At 40.3% G+C, this 22,309-nt stretch overlaps 1 protein-coding gene and 1 long non-coding RNA gene across 7 annotated transcripts in view; one reads left to right on the top strand and one right to left on the bottom strand.

The window, feature by feature from the left end:
* Positions 1-1,203: 1,203 nt before the first annotated feature.
* Positions 1,204-5,889, top strand: LOC118563907. 2 transcript variants are annotated; one of them, XR_004931518.1, is made up of 2 exons: positions 1,204-1,372; positions 5,797-5,889. It is a non-coding gene; the product is annotated as an uncharacterized LOC118563907 (long non-coding RNA). The 2 variants fall into 2 exon arrangements; XR_004931519.1 differs by lacking the exon at positions 1,204-1,372 and adding an exon at positions 4,450-4,489.
* The window catches only part of tjp2a (tight junction protein 2a (zona occludens 2)), a 67,979-nt gene continuing 51,139 nt past the window's right edge, over positions 5,470-22,309 (bottom strand). For 4 of the 5 annotated variants that reach the window (XM_036140021.1, XM_036140017.1, XM_036140020.1 and 1 more), the window contains 17 exons: positions 21,921-22,032; positions 17,424-17,551; positions 17,261-17,342; positions 17,025-17,175; positions 16,807-16,915; positions 14,357-14,576; positions 14,063-14,250; positions 13,882-13,977; positions 12,850-12,929; positions 12,551-12,761; positions 12,357-12,457; positions 9,775-10,086; positions 9,467-9,691; positions 9,326-9,340; positions 6,830-6,907; positions 6,204-6,289; positions 5,470-6,112 (listed from right to left, as the gene is read on the bottom strand). In XM_036140021.1, the coding sequence (XP_035995914.1) occupies positions 5,965-6,112; positions 6,204-6,289; positions 6,830-6,907; positions 9,326-9,340; positions 9,467-9,691; positions 9,775-10,086; positions 12,357-12,457; positions 12,551-12,761; positions 12,850-12,929; positions 13,882-13,977; positions 14,063-14,250; positions 14,357-14,576; positions 16,807-16,915; positions 17,025-17,175; positions 17,261-17,342; positions 17,424-17,551; positions 21,921-22,032 (2,342 nt within the window). In that variant the 3' untranslated portion in view covers positions 5,470-5,964. The remainder of the gene's footprint in view (positions 6,113-6,203; positions 6,290-6,829; positions 6,908-9,325; positions 9,341-9,466; positions 9,692-9,774; positions 10,087-12,356; positions 12,458-12,550; positions 12,762-12,849; positions 12,930-13,881; positions 13,978-14,062; positions 14,251-14,356; positions 14,577-16,806; positions 16,916-17,024; positions 17,176-17,260; positions 17,343-17,423; positions 17,552-21,920; positions 22,033-22,309) is intronic. The other variant, XM_036140018.1, reaches the window with a different exon arrangement.

Genomic DNA, 22,309 nt, shown 5'->3' with positions numbered 1-22,309 from the left:
TGAGAAGTTTGGGACCACCTGCTGTAAAATATAATGGGGGAGACATTTTTAATTTATGTAGGTATTTCTGGGTCATTTTCAGTAGAAGAGCTGAAACCCTCATTTAAATTCCTTTATTACGTAGGCTGGATTACTTCTGTTGCTCCAGAGTAAGCCTGAGAAGTCTTCAGCTGATTCAAAACACTGCCGCTAAAGTTTTAATGAGAATTAACCAGAGTTATCTTCCCCCCACTGACTTCCTTATGAATTTAGGTGTAAATAAAAAATTTTATTCTCACTCATCATGTTAAAGACACGATCATGATACCTTGTCGTCCAAAAGCACTGCAAAAACGGATCTACAAATAAGCAAAATGTTTTTAAACAGTGTTGTCCTTGATTTGAGCAGGTAAATGAGATCATCTGCCAATGGAATGAGTATTTTGACCCCTAAATTAAGATAATTAGACGTCCTGCACTTGAAATAAGATGATGGAGATGAATTGTTCCTATTTTAAGTGCAAAAATCTTATTCTCTTGACAGATACACTCATTTTCAGAAAATTTAACTTATGTTTAGCTCCGGTTTTACAGTGAGGAGGCCTTCGCTCCCAGAAAGCCGGCTTCCTTGCGGTTCCCTGAATCCTCAAACTGGTGACGTGCCACATTTTCTATAAATTTATTTTCTGTATAATAACATTTTCATCATCATAATTACAAAATAAAGTGACTGTACCAGGCAGTCTGTGCATGCCCATCACCGTCTCCCTCTATATCACCCGTTAGTTTGCTCATGTGCAACACACTGCGCTGCAATATATCACATATCATGAATGTTACATGTTTATTTTTTGTAACTGACCATAAATGAGCAGTGAAAATTACAGGGCAGGCAGTACCGTGTCGCAGAGATAGGGGGCAGTGCTGAGTCCAAGGGTAACAGGTGCACATTGCTGCACGCTCTTTTATGCAGGTGTTACGCCAACAAGTCTAATGGTTTAAAATATTTTTTTTTAGGCAAAATGGAAGATTACGTCTCTAAATTAAATAATTTATCCAGACTGTATTTTCAGTGGAAGCAGGAGGGAAGAACACTGCAGCTGAAATGTCTGTTTCAAACGTGTGGGAGGAAGGTAACCAGTAGTGGTACGCCTGGAAAAACTGGCTTTGCTGCAAGACTCCGCCTTTTTTTGTTTTTTTCCTGACACATTTTAGTTTCTCCGCATTGAAAAGACTTAAAAACATCCCGTGGGAGCAGAACCGACCCACGACGGCAATCCTGAGGCAGTGAAGCATGCAGACTTTTTAAAATAAAAAAAATTACCTTTTTTTATTTTAAAACCCTGACGGAGAACTTCATGGACAGACCCTTAGACTTTACACACAGAGAAAGGTAAGATCATACACAATGTTGATGAGGAAATGAGATTAAGCTCCTCCAAAAGAAAGTCAAATGATCAAATCTGACCTAATATTGAGTATTCTTTCGTTTTCCATATTGCTGAACAGTAGTGAATTAAACACTTTTAAGACTGCTAAATGTTTCAGTTAAGATCAAAATTTAAATATAAGCGTCTTTTTTTAGTACATCCGACTCCAGAGGCGAACGTAGGCCTGGACGATATAGACAAAAAAGCGTATCGATAAAATATAAATCATATTAATCGATATCGATAATTATCAACAAATTCTAAACATCTATTCTAAGTGCAAGTTCGGCCATTTTATGCTGTTGCTTAGCGACCTATTTTTAGATACAGAACACACAAACACTGAATTTAAACTCAACCCTTTATTCAACCAACTTTTTACTAAAACTGCAAATTTTTAAGAAAGAAAAAAGAACACTTGCTCTCTGAACTCTTCCAAGGGGGCGGAGCTTCCTGGGTCTGAGTTGTGATTGGTCGGGAGGATGTAATGACTCTAATATTAACTAACATGGCAAGAATCCAAAAAGAAGAAAAACTTATTTGATTGAACTTCTTACTGACCCTTTTTTCTATCATCTATACACGTCTATCGATTGATATTTATTATTGAATTATCGTCCAGCCCTAGGTGAAGGGTGTGATTGGGTGGGCGGAGCCTTTAGGTATCAGGCCCCTCATTGGTGGAATCAGTGTTGAAGGTCAAGCATCTTTTCACAGAGCTTATAATCAATTAAAAAATAAACATACATTTTTTCGTCCTATTTTATGCACTATACTGGTTGACACATTTTGAATTGGCGCTATATATGAAACTGAATTTTGAATCTGATGCAGCTTTCAGAGCCTTTTATGGAAAGTATTATGAGATCATCTTGTGTTGAAAGATGCTGTTTAAATAAAAGTTTGATTTGAAATTCTGAAACCCGATGCCAAGATGCTGAATTTTTTTTTCCTTTATCTGTACGCCATAATCATCAAAATACAAGAAAACATTACAAGGCTTAAAATATTTCACTGTCAAATTAATCTATATTTGTTTTTTTTCACAGTAAACTTTTTAAAGATGTTCTACTTTAGTCAGCTACTCCAGAACTAAACACCAAATAGATCTTATTGCAGAACTGTAGGTAAATGGCTAGTTATGATAATAATACATGTAAATATCTTTTTTTTTTTTTTAAATCCTCTGATTTAACTTTGAACAATTATTTCAAAGTAGGCAAAAAATATTTTACCCCCCCCCTTTTTTTAAACTACTATTACTTCTATAAACTATTTTTGTTCCATATTAAATTGTTGGCTAAACAATCATGGGCAAAACTAGAAATATTTAGTTTCAAATTGTAAAAAAAGATTTTTATTCTTCTAAATACTATCCTGAAGTAATTTTAAACCAGACAAGATGTATTGACGTGTATTTCCTATAAGAGTGAAAATTAAAATACTAAATCTAAAACTTGAATTGAATGTAAAACTCAAATTCCAACTTTATATATATATATATAAAAAATCCAGCTACAAATTCTGATGTTTTGTTGTCAAGATTAAAATTTCTGAGTTTGCAAACTGTAACTGGACAAAAATATCTTTAAAATTTGTTTTTACGCAGCTTGATGTTGCCCTTGAGCACACTGTTGCCTTGCAACAAGGTCCTGGGTTCAAATCCAAGCCTGCAGGTAATGCAGGCAGGTTATATGTAAATGTATGTTTTTGTATATTTTTATATATTTATAAATGTTAAACATAAATATTTAAATAAATAAAATGCAAAATATTTCAGCACATGACTTTCTCAGTACTTGATATTTTTAGAACATAACAAAAGTATATGGCATTTGACATTTTAAAAGTCTTAAGCCCCCCCTGAACATGAGAAAATCCTCGTTATTCGATGCTGTAGCACACATATTCCCTAGTTACTGGGGGGAAATAGGGAGTACCAATATGGCGGCTGGTGGCTTCAAAGCGACTCTTAGCACTCCAGTGTATAATAGAGATCAGTGGCAGTGATTGGTTTAAAAGTTAGTGCAATAAGCTCTATATTAAGGGTTCAAGTTTGTTTTTTTTGGGGGAAAATTACCAACTTAAATGTAATTAAAATCTTTTTACATTTGGTAAAATACTAAAAAACTATTTTTTTCGCCATTTTATTAAATCCTACAATTAGAAACTTCTCCTTTTACCATGACTACTTTACATCCGTATAGAAACAAACCTAAAAGCAAGCATCGTCTGTCCTCTCCTACACGTTCTATTCGTCCCACGAAGCTTTGAACATCAGCTAAAAACAAAAAGAGAACAGAAACTTTGAAGAATGTGTAAAAAAAAAAACTTTTTATTTATCAGAATTTTCCAAGAGTGAGCTGTGAAACACTCAGGAGATCACAAACTACAAAAAAAAACAACAGAAATCACAAACTAAAAAGACATGATACTCGTCACGTTCCCCCACCATGTGCACAAAGACCTTTTAGACTAAAGTGGGTTTATATTCAGTATAAAAATATATGCAGTAAAAAGGTGATTGTCTCGGCTGAAAGCAGCTAAGAAGACAAACTTGCCGCGCTGCTCCTTTTTTTTGAGTTCAGCGTTTATTTTTCTTTCCAAAAGGGCAACGAGCCGCAGCCGTGCCGCTCATCTGTAATAAATGTAGTAATAACAATAATAATCGCCTCCAGGTAGACTTTGTAATATCAGCTCAATAAAAAAAAAACTGTAACAGCAGGAACGACGTCGCCGTTTCAGATCTCCAGCTTCTTTTTTTCTCGTTTTTTTTTTTAAAACAACAGGAAAACCAGATTCTCCGCCCAGCAGCGGATCTTCCAGCTTGTTGACGGCAGCAGCTTTTATTTATCTCCCAGGATGAACCGTGAGCAGCAAGGCACAGGACAGTTTTCTGCTACCCAGAAACCTTGAGACGCGTTTAATGGTGGACGTACGGGTGGGGGGGGCAGCGTGTGGACGTTTTCACTAGTACGAGCCGATCTATCTGGGTTCTGGGAATTTGGATTAAGCGTCAACATGAAGCTGCTGCAGCAGAGAAGCTTTGGCTGAAGCCTAAAAACACAGAAACATTTAAGGTCGGTGAATAACAGCTATTTCTGTACTGATTGTTTGGTGAGTGGGGGTGGGGGGGTTGGGGGGGCTTATTTCCTCTTAAACTGCGACATGAAACACTAAATATCTGTATTTTAGACTCTTCTACACTTAAATATCCTGAAATGACATAAATAGTTAAGTACAAAAGTCTTGAGTCATTCATCGTTTCTTTGCATTTTCTTTCAAGCCGTCTAGATTTGCCTTTAAACTGTTTAATTGGCCCCATTTGACCAATAGTTGGTCTCGGTTTCTGAAGGTCTGAAGGGTTTTTTTGGACTCCGGCTGCTTTTTTTCCACCACTTTTTTGCCGTTTGACAGAAAATTGGATTCCAAAAACATGTTTTTATTTCCTGGGATCTATTTTTTTTGCCCCGGGCCATCAGTTGCTGAGTGGAATGAGACGCTTTGCAGCTTGAATCTCAGATTATCTCATAGCAGTTACGTTTTTTTTTTTTATTGTTTTTTGTTTTATTTGTGGACACGGAGAGCTGCGACCGCTTTAAATCAACGTCAGGAAACAGGAAATAAGTTTGAGTCTAAACGATTGATGGTGATTACACCTTGTGGCTTGAGTAAAGTCATGGCGGCTACATCCTGAACAAGAATAAAAGTCACTATACGGTCGCAGGAAGTGACCGTATATTGAATATTTTTTAGAAAGCAAGAACATACATTTACCAATTAGCAGCTCAGATAATTTAATCCTCTTTTTCAGAAACTATGAGCTGCAGAAGAGTTTAAACCAGGAGATTTTACATTTTACTAAGCCACATATAAGCTCTGTTTTCAGGGGGTAAATGTATTCCCCGCTTCTCACATTTTCACTTTTTCTACAACTTTTCATTTCAAAATTCTAATTCTAGATTTTTATCAGGTCTTTTTAAGGCATCCAAGTATAAAACATGTAACCAGACGCAGAATATCCTTATAAATCCTAAAAATCACACAGAAGTGAGGCTAGCTTCTGCATATATTATTATATTTCTAACTTTTTAAGACCCTGGGTTTTATTCTGGTGCGAAGGAAAAGCTCCAGAAATCCGTCTCGGTCTCCTGCAGTTTTCAGAAAGACCTTCAGAAACTTTGGAGAACTATTCATTGAACACCTCTGTAAGCATTTACCGGAGAATCTGGCGGCTTGAGAGCGAAACGCGAAGAAATCGGACGACATTTAGACTTCTGCTGGGTATTTTCACCGGCGGCTCAAACTGAATATTTACAGCAGAACATCTCAGGAAATCAGTAGTTTTGGACCGACATTCTCTCTCTCTCTCTCTCTCTCTGTGCAGCTTTGCCAACGGCGCCGGCTTAAAAGAGAATCCGGGTTTGGCGCTGAAGCTGAACGTCACGGCAGGAAACATGAGAGCGAATAATAATAATAATTAAAAAAAATAAAGAGTTCTGAGAGCGGCGGTCGCCGGCGAACAGGCGTGACATCACTTCCTGGTTGTGGAGCCTCACAGCTCGGTGTCCGTGTACTTCTGGGGGTTGTAGTATCCCTTCCTGGTCTGGTCGGACAGCTGGCGCCGGTACTCCGCCCTGTCCTCGCCTCCTCTGGGCTCCGAGTAGCCGGGCCTGGACGCCGCCTGCGGCTCGGCGTTGGAGCTGAGGACACGAGAGACAAATCAGAGACACTTCCTCCGTCGTCCCCTCAGGCTTTCCAGCAGGAGAAGAAGAAGAAACAAAAAGCTCTCACCCGATTGGCTGAGGGCGGTTCAGGTTGGGTTTTGGCAGCTTAACCGGGACGGCGTAGATGTCTGGATGCTTCTGGGCGATTTCCAACTGGACAGATAAAGAGAACAGACCCAGAAACGTCAGCGTGACTTAGCCGTGGGTGAGACCAGGGGCGGTTCTAGACAGGGGCCAACAGGGGCCCATGCCCCTGTAGAAATGGCCCTGGCCCCTGTTATGGCCCCTGTACTAAAAGCATTATGTTAAATAAACTTCTCATAATTATTTGCAATGGCAAAGAAACCATAACTGATTGGTCACTTTGACCAATATAATTTTTTACCTATACACCTTTACTCTAAAAAGAATTTAAGACTTAAGATGTTTCACGTTTAGCTTTAGTCGTATTGAGCAGGGGGCAAAGTTTTAAACTGCTAGATCAGGGGTCTGAAACCTGCAGTTCCAGAGCCACAAGTGGCTCACTTACTATTATTACACAGTTAAATATTGCCATTTTATTGTTTTTAAAAATTTTTGTTCTGTGCCCCTGTGAAAAAACACTGGCCCCACCTTGGCCCCCCTGGTAAATTTGGTCTAGAACCGCCCCTGGGTGAGACTAAATGCACATTAAACACGAGGGACTTGACTGACTCGAGCGTTTTCTGCCTCCTGCAGCTCCAGGATGCGCTGAGCTCGGGCCAGGTGGTCCATCTTCTCGAAGGCTTTGATCTGGAAGGAAAGGAGAGGAGTTAGCAGGCGAAGGGCCGCGTTCAGGACTAAAAACAGAAAAGTGGACGTCCAACGAGCAGCAGGAGTGAAGCACGAACACGCAGGGCGATGAAAACGGTCACCACTGATGGACGGAGGGTTCCTACACGTTTAATTAATCATTTCCTTAAACCGGTTCATTCATTTAATCCGACATATTCAGCTCATTTCAATGTTACACTAAATTTTGTTGTGAATGCGTTTTATTATTTTCAAGATATGTCTGCTTAATTTTTGCCAATAATAAAAAAAATACTTCAACCGTTTAAGCACTTCCTACTTTTTATTTCTGAAATTTTTTAGTTCAGGGTTCCTACAGCATAAGGCAAGTTAAATTCAAGACTTTTTAAGACTTTTTAATGCCACTTGAAATAAAAAGTTAAGACCAACTTCACGATAAACAAGAAAAACCTGGTTGTGACAACTTTACCCAAATGTTTATTTTAACATAAACCATTAATTTCTGGCTCAGTAGACTTGTTAAAGATTTTGAAAAACATTCCATATAGGAAGAAAGCTAAAAAACACACAAATTACAGATATATTTTTAACAACTACTGAACTGAATTCACAAACTTTGTTTTGTTCTCTACTAAATTAAACTATAAATCAGTGCCAACTCTTTTTCGCAGCTATGGTCCGGCCGCAATAGTTTTTATTGGTTCCGCTATCGGGACGGAACCAATAATGGTTACATTGAGCCGTTCGGTAAATTTAAAAAATATATAATTGTATCAATTATTTGACTGTTTGGTAAGGATTACGAAAATAAAATCCTATTTATGACCTGGTAACAATTTTAAGACCTAAGAAAGACTGATTTAAGACATTTTAATGGCAATTAAGGCCTTAGTTTTATATTACAGAATTCAATGCCTTTTAAGACTTTTTAAGGATCCGCAGGAACCCTGATTCATTTAATCCGACATATTCAGCTCATTTCAATGTTACACTGAATTTTGTTGTGAATGCGATTCATTATTTTCAAGATATGTCTGCTTAATTTTTGCCAATAATAAAAAAATACTTCAACCGTTTAAGCACTTCCTACTTTTTATTTCTGAAATTTTTTAGTTGTTTTTACCTTTTTGTGTCAAATGGCACTTTGAAACGAATGGAAATATTTTGAACTTGGACAGCTCGGTACTTTCTAAACCCAAATGAACTCTGATCACTTCCCACCGGAGGCACTGTTCAAACTTTAAAACCCTTGAGTCGCGTATTTGGAGTCGATTTTTGTGTCAGGGAGCAAAGGAGCTTAAATTTAAAGTGTTAGAATAACGGGACATGCAGCTCATTTGGCACCAGATCAGGAGGGGAACAAAGTTTCATACATTTTTACTAAAGTAGCAGATTTAGGGCTGGGCGATATGAATTAAAAAATAAATCTCAGATTTTATCATACCAAATCCGAATAATCTATTTTTTTCCTCCTTTTTGTTTCATAAAAAGAAATTAAAGAAATTATCTTAAAACCTTGCTTTTTATGTCAAGTATTTCTTCAGGGAGTTGACCTGAATTCAAAGTGCAACTAAAAACATGCTTGTAAAACAAGATGGCAGCCGTGCCATTATAAACAATGAAAATATAACAAAACATTTGCTGCTAGTGGTATTACACATTGAGTTAAGAACAGGCTTCACTGCACTTGTGAACTTCAAACTAAGTTAAAAAAAAAAGTAATAAGTAAATGAAGTACCTCGTATTATGGTAAAAAAAAAGTTTCCACTTAACAATATTTTGACAATACATTTGCCTAAACATATATCCAGCATCACATGCTGTTCTCTTCATGGAAACCCAATGAGTGTATTGGCAAAATAAAATCCAGATTTTCCAAAAATGAAATCTTAAAGAATTGTAAATTCAAATTAATCGATTAAATCGATTTATCGGCAGCCCTAAGAAGATTATTATTATTTATTTATTTTTAATCATGCAGCCAGTTGTGTATAAATGTGTCCAGGCTTGGAAGCAGTGACATCATCACAGACCTCAGCCAATCGTGACGCTCCACATGGAGGCAAAGTTTAGCGTTTAGTAAGAAGCTAACTTGATAGAAATAAATAAATGCTTAAATTACTTATAAAAAGTCCATAAATCAATCTTTGAAATAATAAAAAATAAAACACACATTTATCAAATAAAAGCACATGCATATATAAATGATTACTTGATTATTTTCCCTCCTATATTAGCTTAAATGCTAAATTAGCGTTTCCACGACAGGCTCAGTCTGACTCATCCTCAGCTACACAGAGATGAGTTTAAACACTGATTATGGATTATTTTACTTTTAATTTTGCAGAATAAAGAAGAGGTTTTGCTGTATTTTGTGTAGGAACCCTGAGGGTGGAGAATGTGGACACGTGGAGTTACCTGGCTGGCCATTCTCTGCGTCACGACGGGCGAGAGAAAAGGCAGAAAAGGCAGAAAAGGCAGAAAAGAGTTCACTGAGTGAAAGGAAGCCAGCAGTGAGAGAGAAACGGACGGCGGAGTCGTCGTCTCGCTCGTTCTCACCTTGCCCAGGAAGGACTTATTGGCGGGGTCCTCCTCGTTCTGCTCCGGCGCCGGGACCTGCTCCTCTGACGACTGGTGCAGACGGGCGACGCTGGGCTTCAGGGCGACGGGCGGCGGCGCCGGCCTGCTGCTGCCGGCGGCGGCGGCGGCGTCGACGCTGCTGATGGTGCTGCTGGAGTGCGACTCGTAGCTGCGCGTGGAGTCGGCCCGGGCCTGAGCGCGCACCTGTCCACAGGAGAGGGCCGGTTCACGGCGTGCTGGACGGCCCCCGCGGCACGTTTGAGACATCGGCAGAATCTGCGTCTCACCTTCGGCGGCTCGGGAACGAACGACGGCGGAGGGCTGGGCTCCCTGTTCAGGACCTCTCTGCTCCCGGTTCGCCTGATCCGCCGCGGATCGTCGGGCAGCACGGGCTCCGACGACCGGCCGATGGCCGAGACGGGCTGCGGCTCGTCCAGCGTCTCGTCCAGCTCGTTGTCGGTGTAGGCCCCGCCCTCGTCCGCCGTGTCGTCGTAGTCGCTGGTCAGACGGCTGTCCATGCTCAGGTAGTCTGCGCTCATGGCGGACAGGTAGGACATGCGGTCGTCTTGGAGATCCAGGTCCTCCTCTGAGCCGTCCGTCTGGAGGAGAAACGGCCCAATTTAAAACAAAATTCAAACCTCGTGCACAAAGTCCGGCTTTGCCATCATCCCTGTTGCTGGTGAACCTTGCGTGAGATGTTTTCCTTCCACTAAACTTTCCACCAATACGCTTGGAAATAGTGTTAGCTGTAAAATAAAACACTTCGAATATATCACCGAGTTTAATAGATTTCCCCTTTCTAACAAATCCATGAAATGAAACTACCGTATTTTTTGGACTACACTGCAAAAAGGGAACTCAAAGTAAGTAAAATATTCTTGAAATTTGTGCATTTTTCCTTGATTTCAGCAGGTAAATAAGACTATTTGCCAATGGAATAAGATTTTTGCACTTAAAATAAGGACAACTCGTCTCCATCATCTTATTTCAAGTGCAGCTTATCTAATTATCTTATTTTAGGGGTAAAAAATACTCATTCCATTGGCAAATGGTCTCATTTAGCTGCTCAAATCAAGGAATAATATACTAATTTCAAGAAAATTCTACTTACCTTTAGTTCCCTTTTTGCAGTGTATAAGTCGCATCAGTCAAAAAATGCGTCGTAAAGAGGAAAAAAAAAAACATAAATAAGTGGCACCGGACTGTAAGCATCAGTGAAGTTGTAACCCGGCTGGACAACAGAGCTGTAAGCTAGCGCTAGCTGCTATTAGCATCACATACAGCGCAGTAACAGAGTCCTGGTGCGGTCTGGTTTTTTGGAGCTGCATCACGGAACGCTCTGCTGTGTGAATGCAGACTGAAGCAGAGAAACAACAAACAAACATTTGTTCAGTCTTTGCTGCTCTATAATTTAATGCTTCAGTTAATTTTTAAGTTAAGGTGACCAGATCTCTCTAATGAAAACTGAGGACGTCTCTGCTTTTGTAGAGAGTTTCTGTCTGGAGTTTGTTTTGTTTTGCATTATCTGCAACGCCGACAGAGCGGAGAAGGCTCGTTCGGCTCAGCTCTTCTTTTACGTCATAACAGCAGCAGGACCGAGTAAAAACCTCTTATTGTGCTAAACTTTATTACTCTGTTATGATACACTGACATCAGCGACATTACCGGGGACAGGTCATCAAAAACGGGGAAATCAGGGACGTCTGCTCATCCTAATCTAAGTGGCAAAGGAGCAGGATAGTTTTCACACTGCAAAAACGGATCTAAAAATAAGTAAAATGTTCTTAAAGTTGGTGTATTTATCCTTGATTTGAGTAGGCAAATAAGATTATCTGCCAATGGAATGAGTATTTTGACCCCTAAAATAAGATAACTAGAAACGTTCAATTTCTGAAGAAATTGAAGAAGGCGCCCGCCTGGTGGTGCGCAAAACCGTCAAAGCCAAAACTTCTGAGTTCCTTGGTTGTAGGCTCTTATTGCTTGGGGATTTTAAATCAAATCTTCTGAGTGAAAAGGATTTGTCTTCATCAAAACCAGCCGACAGGAGAAGGTCTGCATCGAAGCAGCATGGAAAATTGGTGTTATTAAAACACGATTAAATACTTCAATGTAGCATGAAAAAATGAAATATGTGAATAAAAATGTTAAAGGCTTCAATAAATGGTGAAATGTATTGATTTAAATTCAAAAATACTTATTTAAACCCAAAGGAAAATTAAATGTTGGGTAAAAATATAAAACTCTGAATAGCTCAATTGTGTTGAAGAAGTGGTTATTGGTTGATTTTGTCGCCAGGGTAACTGGAAATGGCGTCAAGTACAAAAAGCCCGCTTCACAGCATCGAGACGAACGGTTTGATGTATAGTATGTGGGGGTAGACCCTACGGTTCGGCCTGTATTAACGGTGATGGACCCTTATTAGGTGGATAGTATTAGGCTCCGCCATGCATTTTCAATGCATAGGCGGGCGCCTAATTAGATATGCTGCACTTGAAATAAGATGATTGAGATGAATTGTTCCTATTTTAAGTGCAAAAATCTTATTCCATTGGCAAAGTCTTATTTACCTGCACAAATCAAGGACAAATACACTAATTTTAAGAACATTTTACTTATTTCTAGTTCCGTTTTTGCAGTGCACAAGCCTAGAGCGCCCTCTTGTGGCTACAGACGGTAATGTTTACTCCTTGGTTCATATTGGTCAAGATGAATTACCATTTAAATTAGATATATAAGTCGCACCTGAATATAAGTCGCAGGATCTGTCAAACTAAAAAAAAAGTGTGACTTGCAGTCTGAAAAATACGGTACTTTCTGAGACGCAGCGATAAAACTCGGGATCAAAACGGCGCCGCTCCGAGGGACTCACCTTCCCCTCCGACACCCACACGGCTCTGTCCTGCTGCTCCCAGATGGACTCCTTCACGCTGCCGTACCACGCGTCGTTGGCCGAGTTCAGATCGATGGTCGCTGGATTCCCCACGGAAAGAAAAACAAGCCGGCATGAGTCAACCGGACACGCTTGAGGCGATTCGGCGCCAGGCGACTCGACGCGTCACTGACCGGTGAAGAGGTGGGAGCAGGTCTTCTTCAGCCGCACGGCCTGCTCGTACAGTTTCCGGGCGCTGCGGTTGGATCCGGGCATCAGGCGGTTCCTCATGGTCTTCACGCCTTGCTTGCTGTCAGGATTAAGGAACAGGACGATGGGATACCACTGGGTGTAGTTCAGGGTGTCCACGGCTTTGGGAGTGACGTCCAGCAGGGCGTGGCGGTCCTGCAGACGAGGAGACCCAGGTTCAGACTGCACAGACATTTATTAATTTTTTTCTTAAAAGGCCTAATTTCTGGGCTAAAAACACTACCTGCTCGATGATCTGCCGTATGGTGTTCAGCCTCACCACGCCCGAAGACTTCTCGCTTCCTGCGTCCTTCGGCTCCGTTTCTGAAAGTAGGAAGTTTCTGCGTTTATCGTATCATTTTATCATTATCGTGGAAAAACAATTTAAGGTAAGAATTTGGATTTATCTCAACGATAAATTTATGTTTACGATAAATTACAACTACGTAAAGCCCCAAAACTGTCAATATCATCAGGATTGTTTTGTTTTTTTTGCCATTTTCTCCACTGTTGGTTTATTGAGAGCATCGGTAAATATCAGTGTTCCTACAGCATAAGGCAAGTTAAATTCAAGACTTTTTAAGACTTTTTAATGCCACTTGAAATAAAAACTTAAGACCAACTTCACGATAAACAAGATAAACCTGGTTGCGACAACTTCACCCAAATGTTGATTTTAACATAAAACATTACTTTCTGGCCCAGTAGACATGTTTAACATTTTGAAAAACATTCCATATAGGAAGAAAGCTAAAAAAAACACACAAATTACAGATATATTTTTAACAACTACTGAACTGAATTCACAAACTGTTTTGTTCCCTACTAAAATAAACTATAAATCAGTTTTAAAAACCACTACATAACCAGTGCCAACTCTTTTTCGCAGCTATGGTTCGGCCGCAACAGTTTTTATTGGTTCCGCTATCGGGACGGAACCAATAATGGTTACATTGAGCCGTTCTGTAAATAAAAAAATATATAATTGTGGCAATTATTTTACTGTTTGGTAAGGATTGCAAAAATAAAATCCTATTTATGACTTGGTAACAATTTTAAGACCTAAGAAAGACTGATTTAAGAAATTTTAATGCCAAATAAGGCCTTAGTTTTATATTACAGAATTCAATGCCTTTTAAGACTTTTTAAGGATCCGCGGGAACCCTGTAACTAAATACATAAATGTGCCTGTATTCTATAAAAATGCACCAATAATCTGCTTTAGAAAAAAATAGAAATAAAGCCATTAAGAGTTTCAAGTGTTGTTGATACTCACTGGCAACTACAAACTCGTTGGGAAGGTCGTTGCCCAGTTTCTCGTTCACAATGTCGGAAATGGGCCCGAATATCACCACCGGCCTCCTGAAACCAGCTAAACAGAACCGAGCCATCAGGATTGACTGAGATCGGCACAAAGCACAGGAAAGAGGAGAGCCCAAAAGGTTTTCCCCCGCTACCTTCACGCAGCACCACCCGCTCGTACGCGGGGAACTTGGTGGTGACCGGCGCCGTGGTCAGGTCCTCTCGGCTCTTGCGCAGGTCTTTCTTCTTCGCTGCCCTCTGACCTCTCAGCCTCCAGAAGTCTCCTCTGTCGGTGCCCGACGCCGCCCGAGCGGCGTGCTGCACGTTGGCCATTTGTTCGGCTCTGCGACACGCAAACGAGAACTTTCAGCTCCAGCGTTTATCATTTCCGACTCCTCTGGTTGTAACAAACGTTTTTACATTTCAGACGCATCTCTCTGAACACTCGCCTGCTCTTGTTGGGGATGATTCCCTTCTCCAGCAGCTGGTTGTCTTTGCCCGCGCGGATCGCCAACCAGTGGCCCAGCTTGCCGTCGTAAAGTGTGTCGGTGACTTTGAAGATCTCTCCTCTGGTGAACGGGAGGCTCTGCTGGGATTCCTTCTCATACTCGAAATGGGTTCTGATGAAGAAGGAGTCGCCCCGTCCGGATGCTAGAATATCCTCGTACACTGAAACAAAAAAATAAATGAGTGTAATTAAGTCTAGGTGGGTGGCCGACGTCAACCTGACGGAAATACTGCGGCGGGACCTCAAGAGAGCAATGTTGGGAAGATAATTTGCTCCGTGAGGCAGACACCCCGTCTACTTTTAAGACTAATCTTAAAACTTTCCTTTGTGACAAACCTTATAGTCAGAGTGGCTCATGTTACCCTGAGCTACCTCTATAGTTATGCTGCTATAGGCTTAGGCTGCTGGAGGACATCAGGGTCTATTGCTCTCTCTCTGCTGAGTTCTCCTACTGCTCTCCAATCTGCATTGCTTGTTGTTATTTCAGCTTTTAACTTCATGTTCTCTGTCATTTTTCTCTTCATAGAAGGTACACCTGGTCTGGTGTTCTGTTAGCTGTGACATCATCAGGGGAGGCAGATCATCCTCTATTAACATCTAACATAGAAAGTACTCCTGGATCAATGTGAGCTTCTGTGCTTTCTGTGTCTCTGCTCTGTCTTCTCTAAGCCCCAGTGGGTGGAGGCAGATGAGCGTTCACACTGAGCCTGGTTCTGGTTCTGCTGGAGGTTCTCCTCCCTGTTAAAGGGGAGTTTTCCTCTCCACTGTCGCTTCATGCATGCTCAGTATGAGGGATTGCTGCAAAGCCATCAACAATGCAGACGACTGTCCCTGTGGCTCTACGCTCTTTCAGGAGGAGTGAATGCTGCTTGGAGAGACTTGATGCAACCTGCTGGGTTTCCTTAGAGAGGAAACTTTCTCACCAACCTGGAGGATCTGATGGAATCTGACTTTAGAAAGAACCTTTAGATGACGCGTTTCATTAATTAGTGCTATATAAATAAAACTGAATTGAATAGGGCCCAAATTCTTCAACAACAACAACAGCGGCTTAGAAAGCTGCAGCGAAACCAACGACGCTGCAGAGAGCGTTTCCACTATGGCTTCATCTTTGCTTAGTGAATAACGACAGCGAGGAACCTGAGCAGTTTATTCACTTGAGGATAGATTTTGATACTTTTGGTAAAGATCAGAGCATTTTTGTTGAGCCCAGATCTGCTTGTTGTACCAAGACTTCATGACCAGGACTCTCAACTCTCACGCATTTGCCTGACTTCACACGCCACACAATTCCTCACGCAAAAACAAAATGAAGCCGGTCCCTTCAGTCTAAACCCGCCTTCTGTGGATCTGTTTCGGCTTCTTTCACAGCTTGTGGCCGTCAGTAATTATTCCTGCTGCGGTTTGTTTTAACAGAGCAGATGGAAGAGCGATTAGCGTTATGAATCATTTTGGTCTAATTAGCTTTATTCAGTGATTATTTGTACATTTGTTTCATTTGATCCATTCATGCGGGTCTATCGAGAATCGAAATGTTTTACAAGAATAAAGCTGACAGCTGGTATGAACTCAGGATGGTGGAGTTTTGGTTGCAGCAGAAATCATTTCTAGAGATGAGCGACGATCAGAACAAATTGTGTCTCGGTGTGTTGAAACAATAGCGGGAGAACAGTTGTGTGTTTCTTTTCTATTTTAACCCACTAACTGAACAATAAAGTGTCAAAACTCTTCTTTCACTTTTTAACAAAAGTAAAACATCTAATAACCCCCCAGCCAAGCGGAGCTCCTACCAACCAAAAGCTGAGAGGTCTGTAGTCGGATTTCCATCAACTTTTGCTTTTGTTGCATTTTGAAATATCGCATTAGAAGGGGATGGTGGAAATTGTTTATTTTTTTACATTTTAGAAAATGATTTTACGCTCACTTGAGGTGGTTTTTGACTTTTTTTTAGACACAGTAAACGCGCTAAAGAGGAGAAGGAAGCGCATTTGTCGAATCAGTTCTGACTTAACGAACGTTTACCTCACATGATTGATCAGCTGTTTCTGCTGCTCGACGCCAGCATTTCTCATCCGTTAAAATAAACAAATAAACTCGACACATTGTTTAAAGCCTCGCTCCATTACTGATCTGAGGTCAGTGCTAGTCAGCAACATCTACTTCCTGTTTATTACAGCCAACGTACGACGTCACGCTGTGCGTCTCCAGGTTAATTCGCTATAAACCAGCAAATGGAAACACGTCTGAAGCACATTTTCTTTTTTTTTTTAAAGCTGGTTAAAATTCGCATTGAGAAATGGATGGAAACAGCTACTGTTTCTCTTTACTTTCTGTGTTTCCTCCCTTCAACAGGAACGTTTCACGTAGCGTTCCGCTTATCCTGGTGCCTACCTTCAGGTTTGCTCTGAGCAAGAATGGTGACGTCTTCTCCTTTTGGGATCTCCAGGAGGTAGAGGACGGCATCTTCACGCACCATCCCTCTGAAGTCCACGCTGTTCACCTGAAACAGACACAGGTCGTTTACATATAGACTTTAGACACACATACACAGCTAAACTACTTGGTTGGATTGGTGTTTAAGTTTGTTTTTATGTTTTGGGAGACGATACCTTTACGATCTGATCTCCTTTGCGAAGACCCTCCTGCTCGGCAGCGCTGTCCTCCTGAACACCAGCGATGAAGATGCCGACATCATTGCCTCCTGCCAGCCTCAGGCCGACGCTGTCGCCCTTCTTGAAACGCACCATCACCGTGTTTGGCCTTCATCACAAACACAGCGGTTAAGAACAACTGATAATCTCCTCAGTTTCTCCTTAAATTATACTCGTATTCACAAACTACTGACCCGTAGACTTCCTGGTCTTCCACGCTCGGCTTCAGCGGCACCTTTGGAGGCGCCTGAACCCTCGGCTGGACAGCTGGTGCGACTGAAACGGTTTAAACTATTAGGTCAAGCCGCCGTTGGCTTCTTTTTAACATTAAACATCTTTAGTGGCAGAAACATCTACCTGGCGGCGTCTCAGACCGAGGATCCTCCCTCTCTGCCGGCAAATGGGACGAATCGTCGTGTCTCTCCAGACCTTTGAAAGGCGTCGGCATCGCGCCCATTTTTGCCAGCCTGTTGGGCGGGTCCTCTCTGATAAAAGCAAAAAGTTACACTTAAAAGACGCGAAATGCCGCTTCTAAAAACATCTACACTGCAAAAACGGATAAAAAAATAATAAGTAAAATGTTCCTAAAATTGTGTGTTTTAGTCCTAGATTTGAGCAGGTAAATAATATCTGCCAATGGAATGAGTATTTTCACCCCTAAAATAAGATAATTAGACATCCTGCTCTTGAAATAAGATGATGGAGATGAGTTGTTCCTATTTTAAGTGCAAAAGTCTTATTCCATTGGCAGATCATCTTATTTATCTGCTCAAATCAAGGACAGATACACTCATTTTAAGAAAATTTTACTTATTTTTAGTTCCGTTTTGGCAAGGTAAGGAGTGCCTCAAGGTCGTGTTCTCGGAACCAATAAAATAAGACTCAATACGTTTTGGAATGGCCAACACTGCAAAAAAGGAACTCAAAGTAAGTAAACTTTTATTGGAATTTGTGTATTTATCCTTGATTTGAGCAGCTAAAAAAAACTATTTGCAAATGGAATAAGATTTTTGCACTTAAAATAGGTAACAATTCATCTCCATCATCTTATTTCAAGTGCAGGATGTCTATTTATCTTATTTTAGAGGTAAAAATACTCATTCTATTGGCAAATAGTCATATTTAGCCGCTCAAATGAACGAAAAATATACTAATTTCAAGAAAATTTGACTGAGTTCCCTTTTTGCAGTGAAGGCAGAGCCGGGAACTAATTCTGACAAACGCAAATAAATAAAAACAATCCCAAAGCACTTTTGGAGAAGTCCAAGAGTGAAGACGAGGGATGATGATCAGAAAACCCAACCAAATAAAACTGGATGTTGTGTTTTAATCAAAAAGGTGCTTCTACGCTCTTTCAGGAGGAGTGAATGCTGCTTGGAGAGACTTGATGCAACCTGCTGGGTTTCCTTAGAGAGGAAACTTTCTCACCAACCTGGAGGATCTGATGGAGTCTGACGTGTTGTGAATTGGCGCTATATTAATAAAATTTAACTGAATTAAACATAGTATCAGTTTCAGGCTGATGCAACCAGTTAACTTAACTTTAACGCTTATTGTTAATCAGGTCAGTTTTCTTGCAGTAGAATTGCACAGTATTAGTCACAATAAAAGCTAATAATATATATATATATATATATATATATTTATATATATATATATATATATATATATATATATATATATATATATATATATATATATATATATATATATATATATATATATATATATATATATATAGACCTGGGTGTAACCTACCTCCACTGTACAGTAAATGGGTCATTTATTTTCAAGATGTTTTGACAAAAATAAAAGTTATTGTTCTTCTCAAAAAGGTGTGTTGTTTCAGTGCCTCTGGAGATTTTTCAAGCTGTTTATGGCTCTTGTCTCAGATTTCATGCATATAAAGACAGTTTTAAAAAAAACTTTTTGCTTCATTTTAACTAAACTATAAATTGTGTTGCTTACGATCAAGTTGGTGGCCAATGAAAACAAATGTGAATAGGGAATATTCTTTTTTTCTCTTTTGAGTGTTTAAAATGGAAATCATCTCATAAAATCTCATACAAGGAGACGCAATTGGGAAAGCATTTTTAAACATTTCCCATAATAAATGTGGGAATCCTCACAAAGCCTTTATCAGCCTCAACTCCTTAAAAAGGTCCATATTGACGTCATTTGACTTTTTTTTTTATTTATACGTCAGTAAAACACTCTGGTTTGTCCTGCTGATGTAGTATTTGTCATTTTTGTCTTAAGTTTTGTTTTTGCTCGGTTTCTTAGTAAATAAAGCCGTTTCTGTGTATATTCCCCATAACTACGTCATGTGACCGGGGTTACATCACTGCACATGCGTACAATTGGTCAAAGCTAATAACAGCAGCTATTTAGACCGCGAGGATTTCTGCCAGGCAGGAACGTCAATGACAAGGCGAGTAAAGCCTGGTGGCCCATCCATCCATCCATCCATCCATCCATCCAACATCCATCCATCCATCCAACATCCATCCAACATCCATCTAACATCCATCCATCCATCCATCTAACATCCATCCATCCATCTAACATCCACCCATCCATCTAACATCCACCCATTCATGCATCCATACATCTAACATCCATCCATCCATCTAACATCCACCCATCCATCCATCCATCCAACATCCACCCATCCAACATCCACCCATCCAACATCCACCCATCCAACCATCCACCTAACATCCACCCATCCATCCAACCATCCATCCAACATCCACCCATCCAACCATCCACCTAACATCCACCCATCCATCCAACCATCCATCTAACATCCATCTTTCATCCATCTTCTTCCTCTTATCCAGGGTCGGGTCGTTGGGGTAGCAGCTTCAGTATAGAGGCCCTTTGCAACCCTGAGCGTTGTTGCAAAGAAAAAGAAAAGTCCAAGATCAAATGTAAAAAGGCGCAAGAAGATGTTTGATTCCAAGAGGGATAAAACTCAAGCTGCGCTGGGAAAACAGTTTGACCGTTGGAGTACCCTAAAGGCTCCCACATACTCAGGCGTACTGTGTTCATACTGTGAGCTTGGTGGACTCCCACGCTGACTCTCCACGGACGTTTTACCCTTCATTTACCCTTCATAGTCGAGCGTACCTGTCGCCTACATTTCTTGTGGCAAATTCCTATAATTTCCAGACTTTCTGCCAGTGGGACGAAGCGGCGGAGCGGATGTTAAAATGTGTGATTAGCTACACTGCAAAAAGGGAACTAAAAGCAAGTAAAATTTTATTGAAATTAGTATATTTTTCCTCCATTTGAGCAGCTAAATAAGACTATTTGCCAATGGAATGAGTATCTTTACCACTAAAATAAGATACTTAGATATCCTGCACTTGAAATAAGATGATGGAGATGAGTTGTTCTTATTTTAAGTGCAAAAATCTTATTCCATTGGCAAATAATCTTGTTTACTTGCTCAAATCAAGGAAAAATACAAACATTTCAAGAAAATATTACTTACTTGAGTTCCCTTTTTGCAGTGTAGCTGAGCTCCCACCTGCCAGTGACAGGTTAAATGGCTTTTTTTGGGTTTAAAATGCTTAAAAAAACCAGAAGGATTTGCAAAAAGAAAATTAGGACTTGTTTTATAAACATTAAAGCCTCCTTAGAAGTATTTAGGAAAGAAAAAACGGACCTACTTATAAAGCCTGATAAATTAGGTGTGGCTCGATCTGAACCGGGGAACAAGTTAATCCTGGATTTTCCTCTTTTTTTTCCTGCTGTATGTAACCAGATAGAAACCTTGATTTGTTAGGTAGTGGCTTAGCAGCAGTGAAATAATTAAAAATACCTTTTTCCTAATGGACCGCAGTCTCTCCCCCAATGACCCCCCACAAATCTGCAAGGCTACGCAGGTGAAGACAACGGATGGATATGCAAGGTTACAATTTGTAAATGCACTCAGGGACAAAGACCTTATTTTTTGGGAGGCATCATGTGGTCTGGTGAGACTAAAGTTCCTCACTGGACATTGTTAACAGCGAGCAGCGCTTACAAGCAAATGAACGCCACCCTAACTGTGACATACGGAGGTGGCAGCATCACGATGTCTGGATGTGCTTTATAAAATACACGCCGTCACGAGGGGGATGATGCGAAAATACAGCAGCAGCATCCCAGCCGGGAGGACGAAGCTTAAACTGATCTTCCAGACGGACAATAACCCTCATCACCTGTAAATGATTCATCACAAAACCCCACACTGCAAAAATAGAACTAAAAATAAGAAAATATTTCTTGAAATTAAAGCATTTTTTCTTTATTTGAGCAGGTAAATGAGACTATTTGCCAATGGAATAAGATTTTTGCACTTAAATAAGGAACAACTCATCTCCATCATCTTATTTCAAGTGCAGGATGTTTAATTATCTTATTTTAGGGGTAAAAATACTCATTCCATTGGCCAATAGTCTTGTTTGCCTGCTCAAATCAAGGGCAAATACATTCATTTCAGGAAAATTTTCTTATTTTTAGTTCGCTTTTTGCAGTGCAATCTCACATCCTGACTTTGAAGTTAAATGTTCTCTTATTATTCTGCCGTTTTAAATGGAAACAAATTTTTGTAACCCCAGCTGACCTAAAACTGGAAGTTCACTCTAATTTCTACAGCGCATGGAAACATCTGGTTTATACCGGAAAGCTAAAAAAAAAAAAAAGAAAAGAAAAAAAAGGGTGCTTGAATCGAAGCTATAAAAAGGAACAGCACGTTTTCATGAAAGTGTCACGTCAGACCCAAAATACTTGCAGCTGAAAATAGACCAAAGCGGGCCTTTTTTTTTAATTTTTTATTTTTTTTTGGCCCGCACCAACGCATACCTGGGTTTGTCTCGAAGCCTCTCATTGGAGGAGTGGGAGGAGAGGTCCGAGTGATGGCCCCGTCTGTCATCCTGTGGAGAGTAAGAGCGGTACGACTCGATCTCAGAGATATCTGCAAAACACGACAGACGACGTGAAAAATGTCTCTTTTCTGCAGCCCACCGAGGGTCTCCAAATTCAGATAAAAAATAAAAAAAACACAATGGTGACTGAGCTGCACGTTCGGCCGATCGCTCCAGGTGTTTCTACTGAACCATGGAGACTTTATGCAGAAAAAAAAAAAAAAAGCAGAGCAGTTTTCACAACCCCGCTAATTAAAGCATAATTAAAGCAGAACCGTGGATCTTAAGCTGATAAAGTTCAGAGTTTGAGGCCAGAAACACACATGA

The sequence above is a fragment of the Fundulus heteroclitus genome, chromosome 8, assembly GCF_011125445.2.
Source record: "Fundulus heteroclitus isolate FHET01 chromosome 8, MU-UCD_Fhet_4.1, whole genome shotgun sequence".
Taxonomy (NCBI): domain Eukaryota; kingdom Metazoa; phylum Chordata; class Actinopteri; order Cyprinodontiformes; family Fundulidae; genus Fundulus; species Fundulus heteroclitus.
Note: the sequence above shows the minus strand (reverse complement) of the source record. Positions and strands in the feature narration are given on the sequence as shown.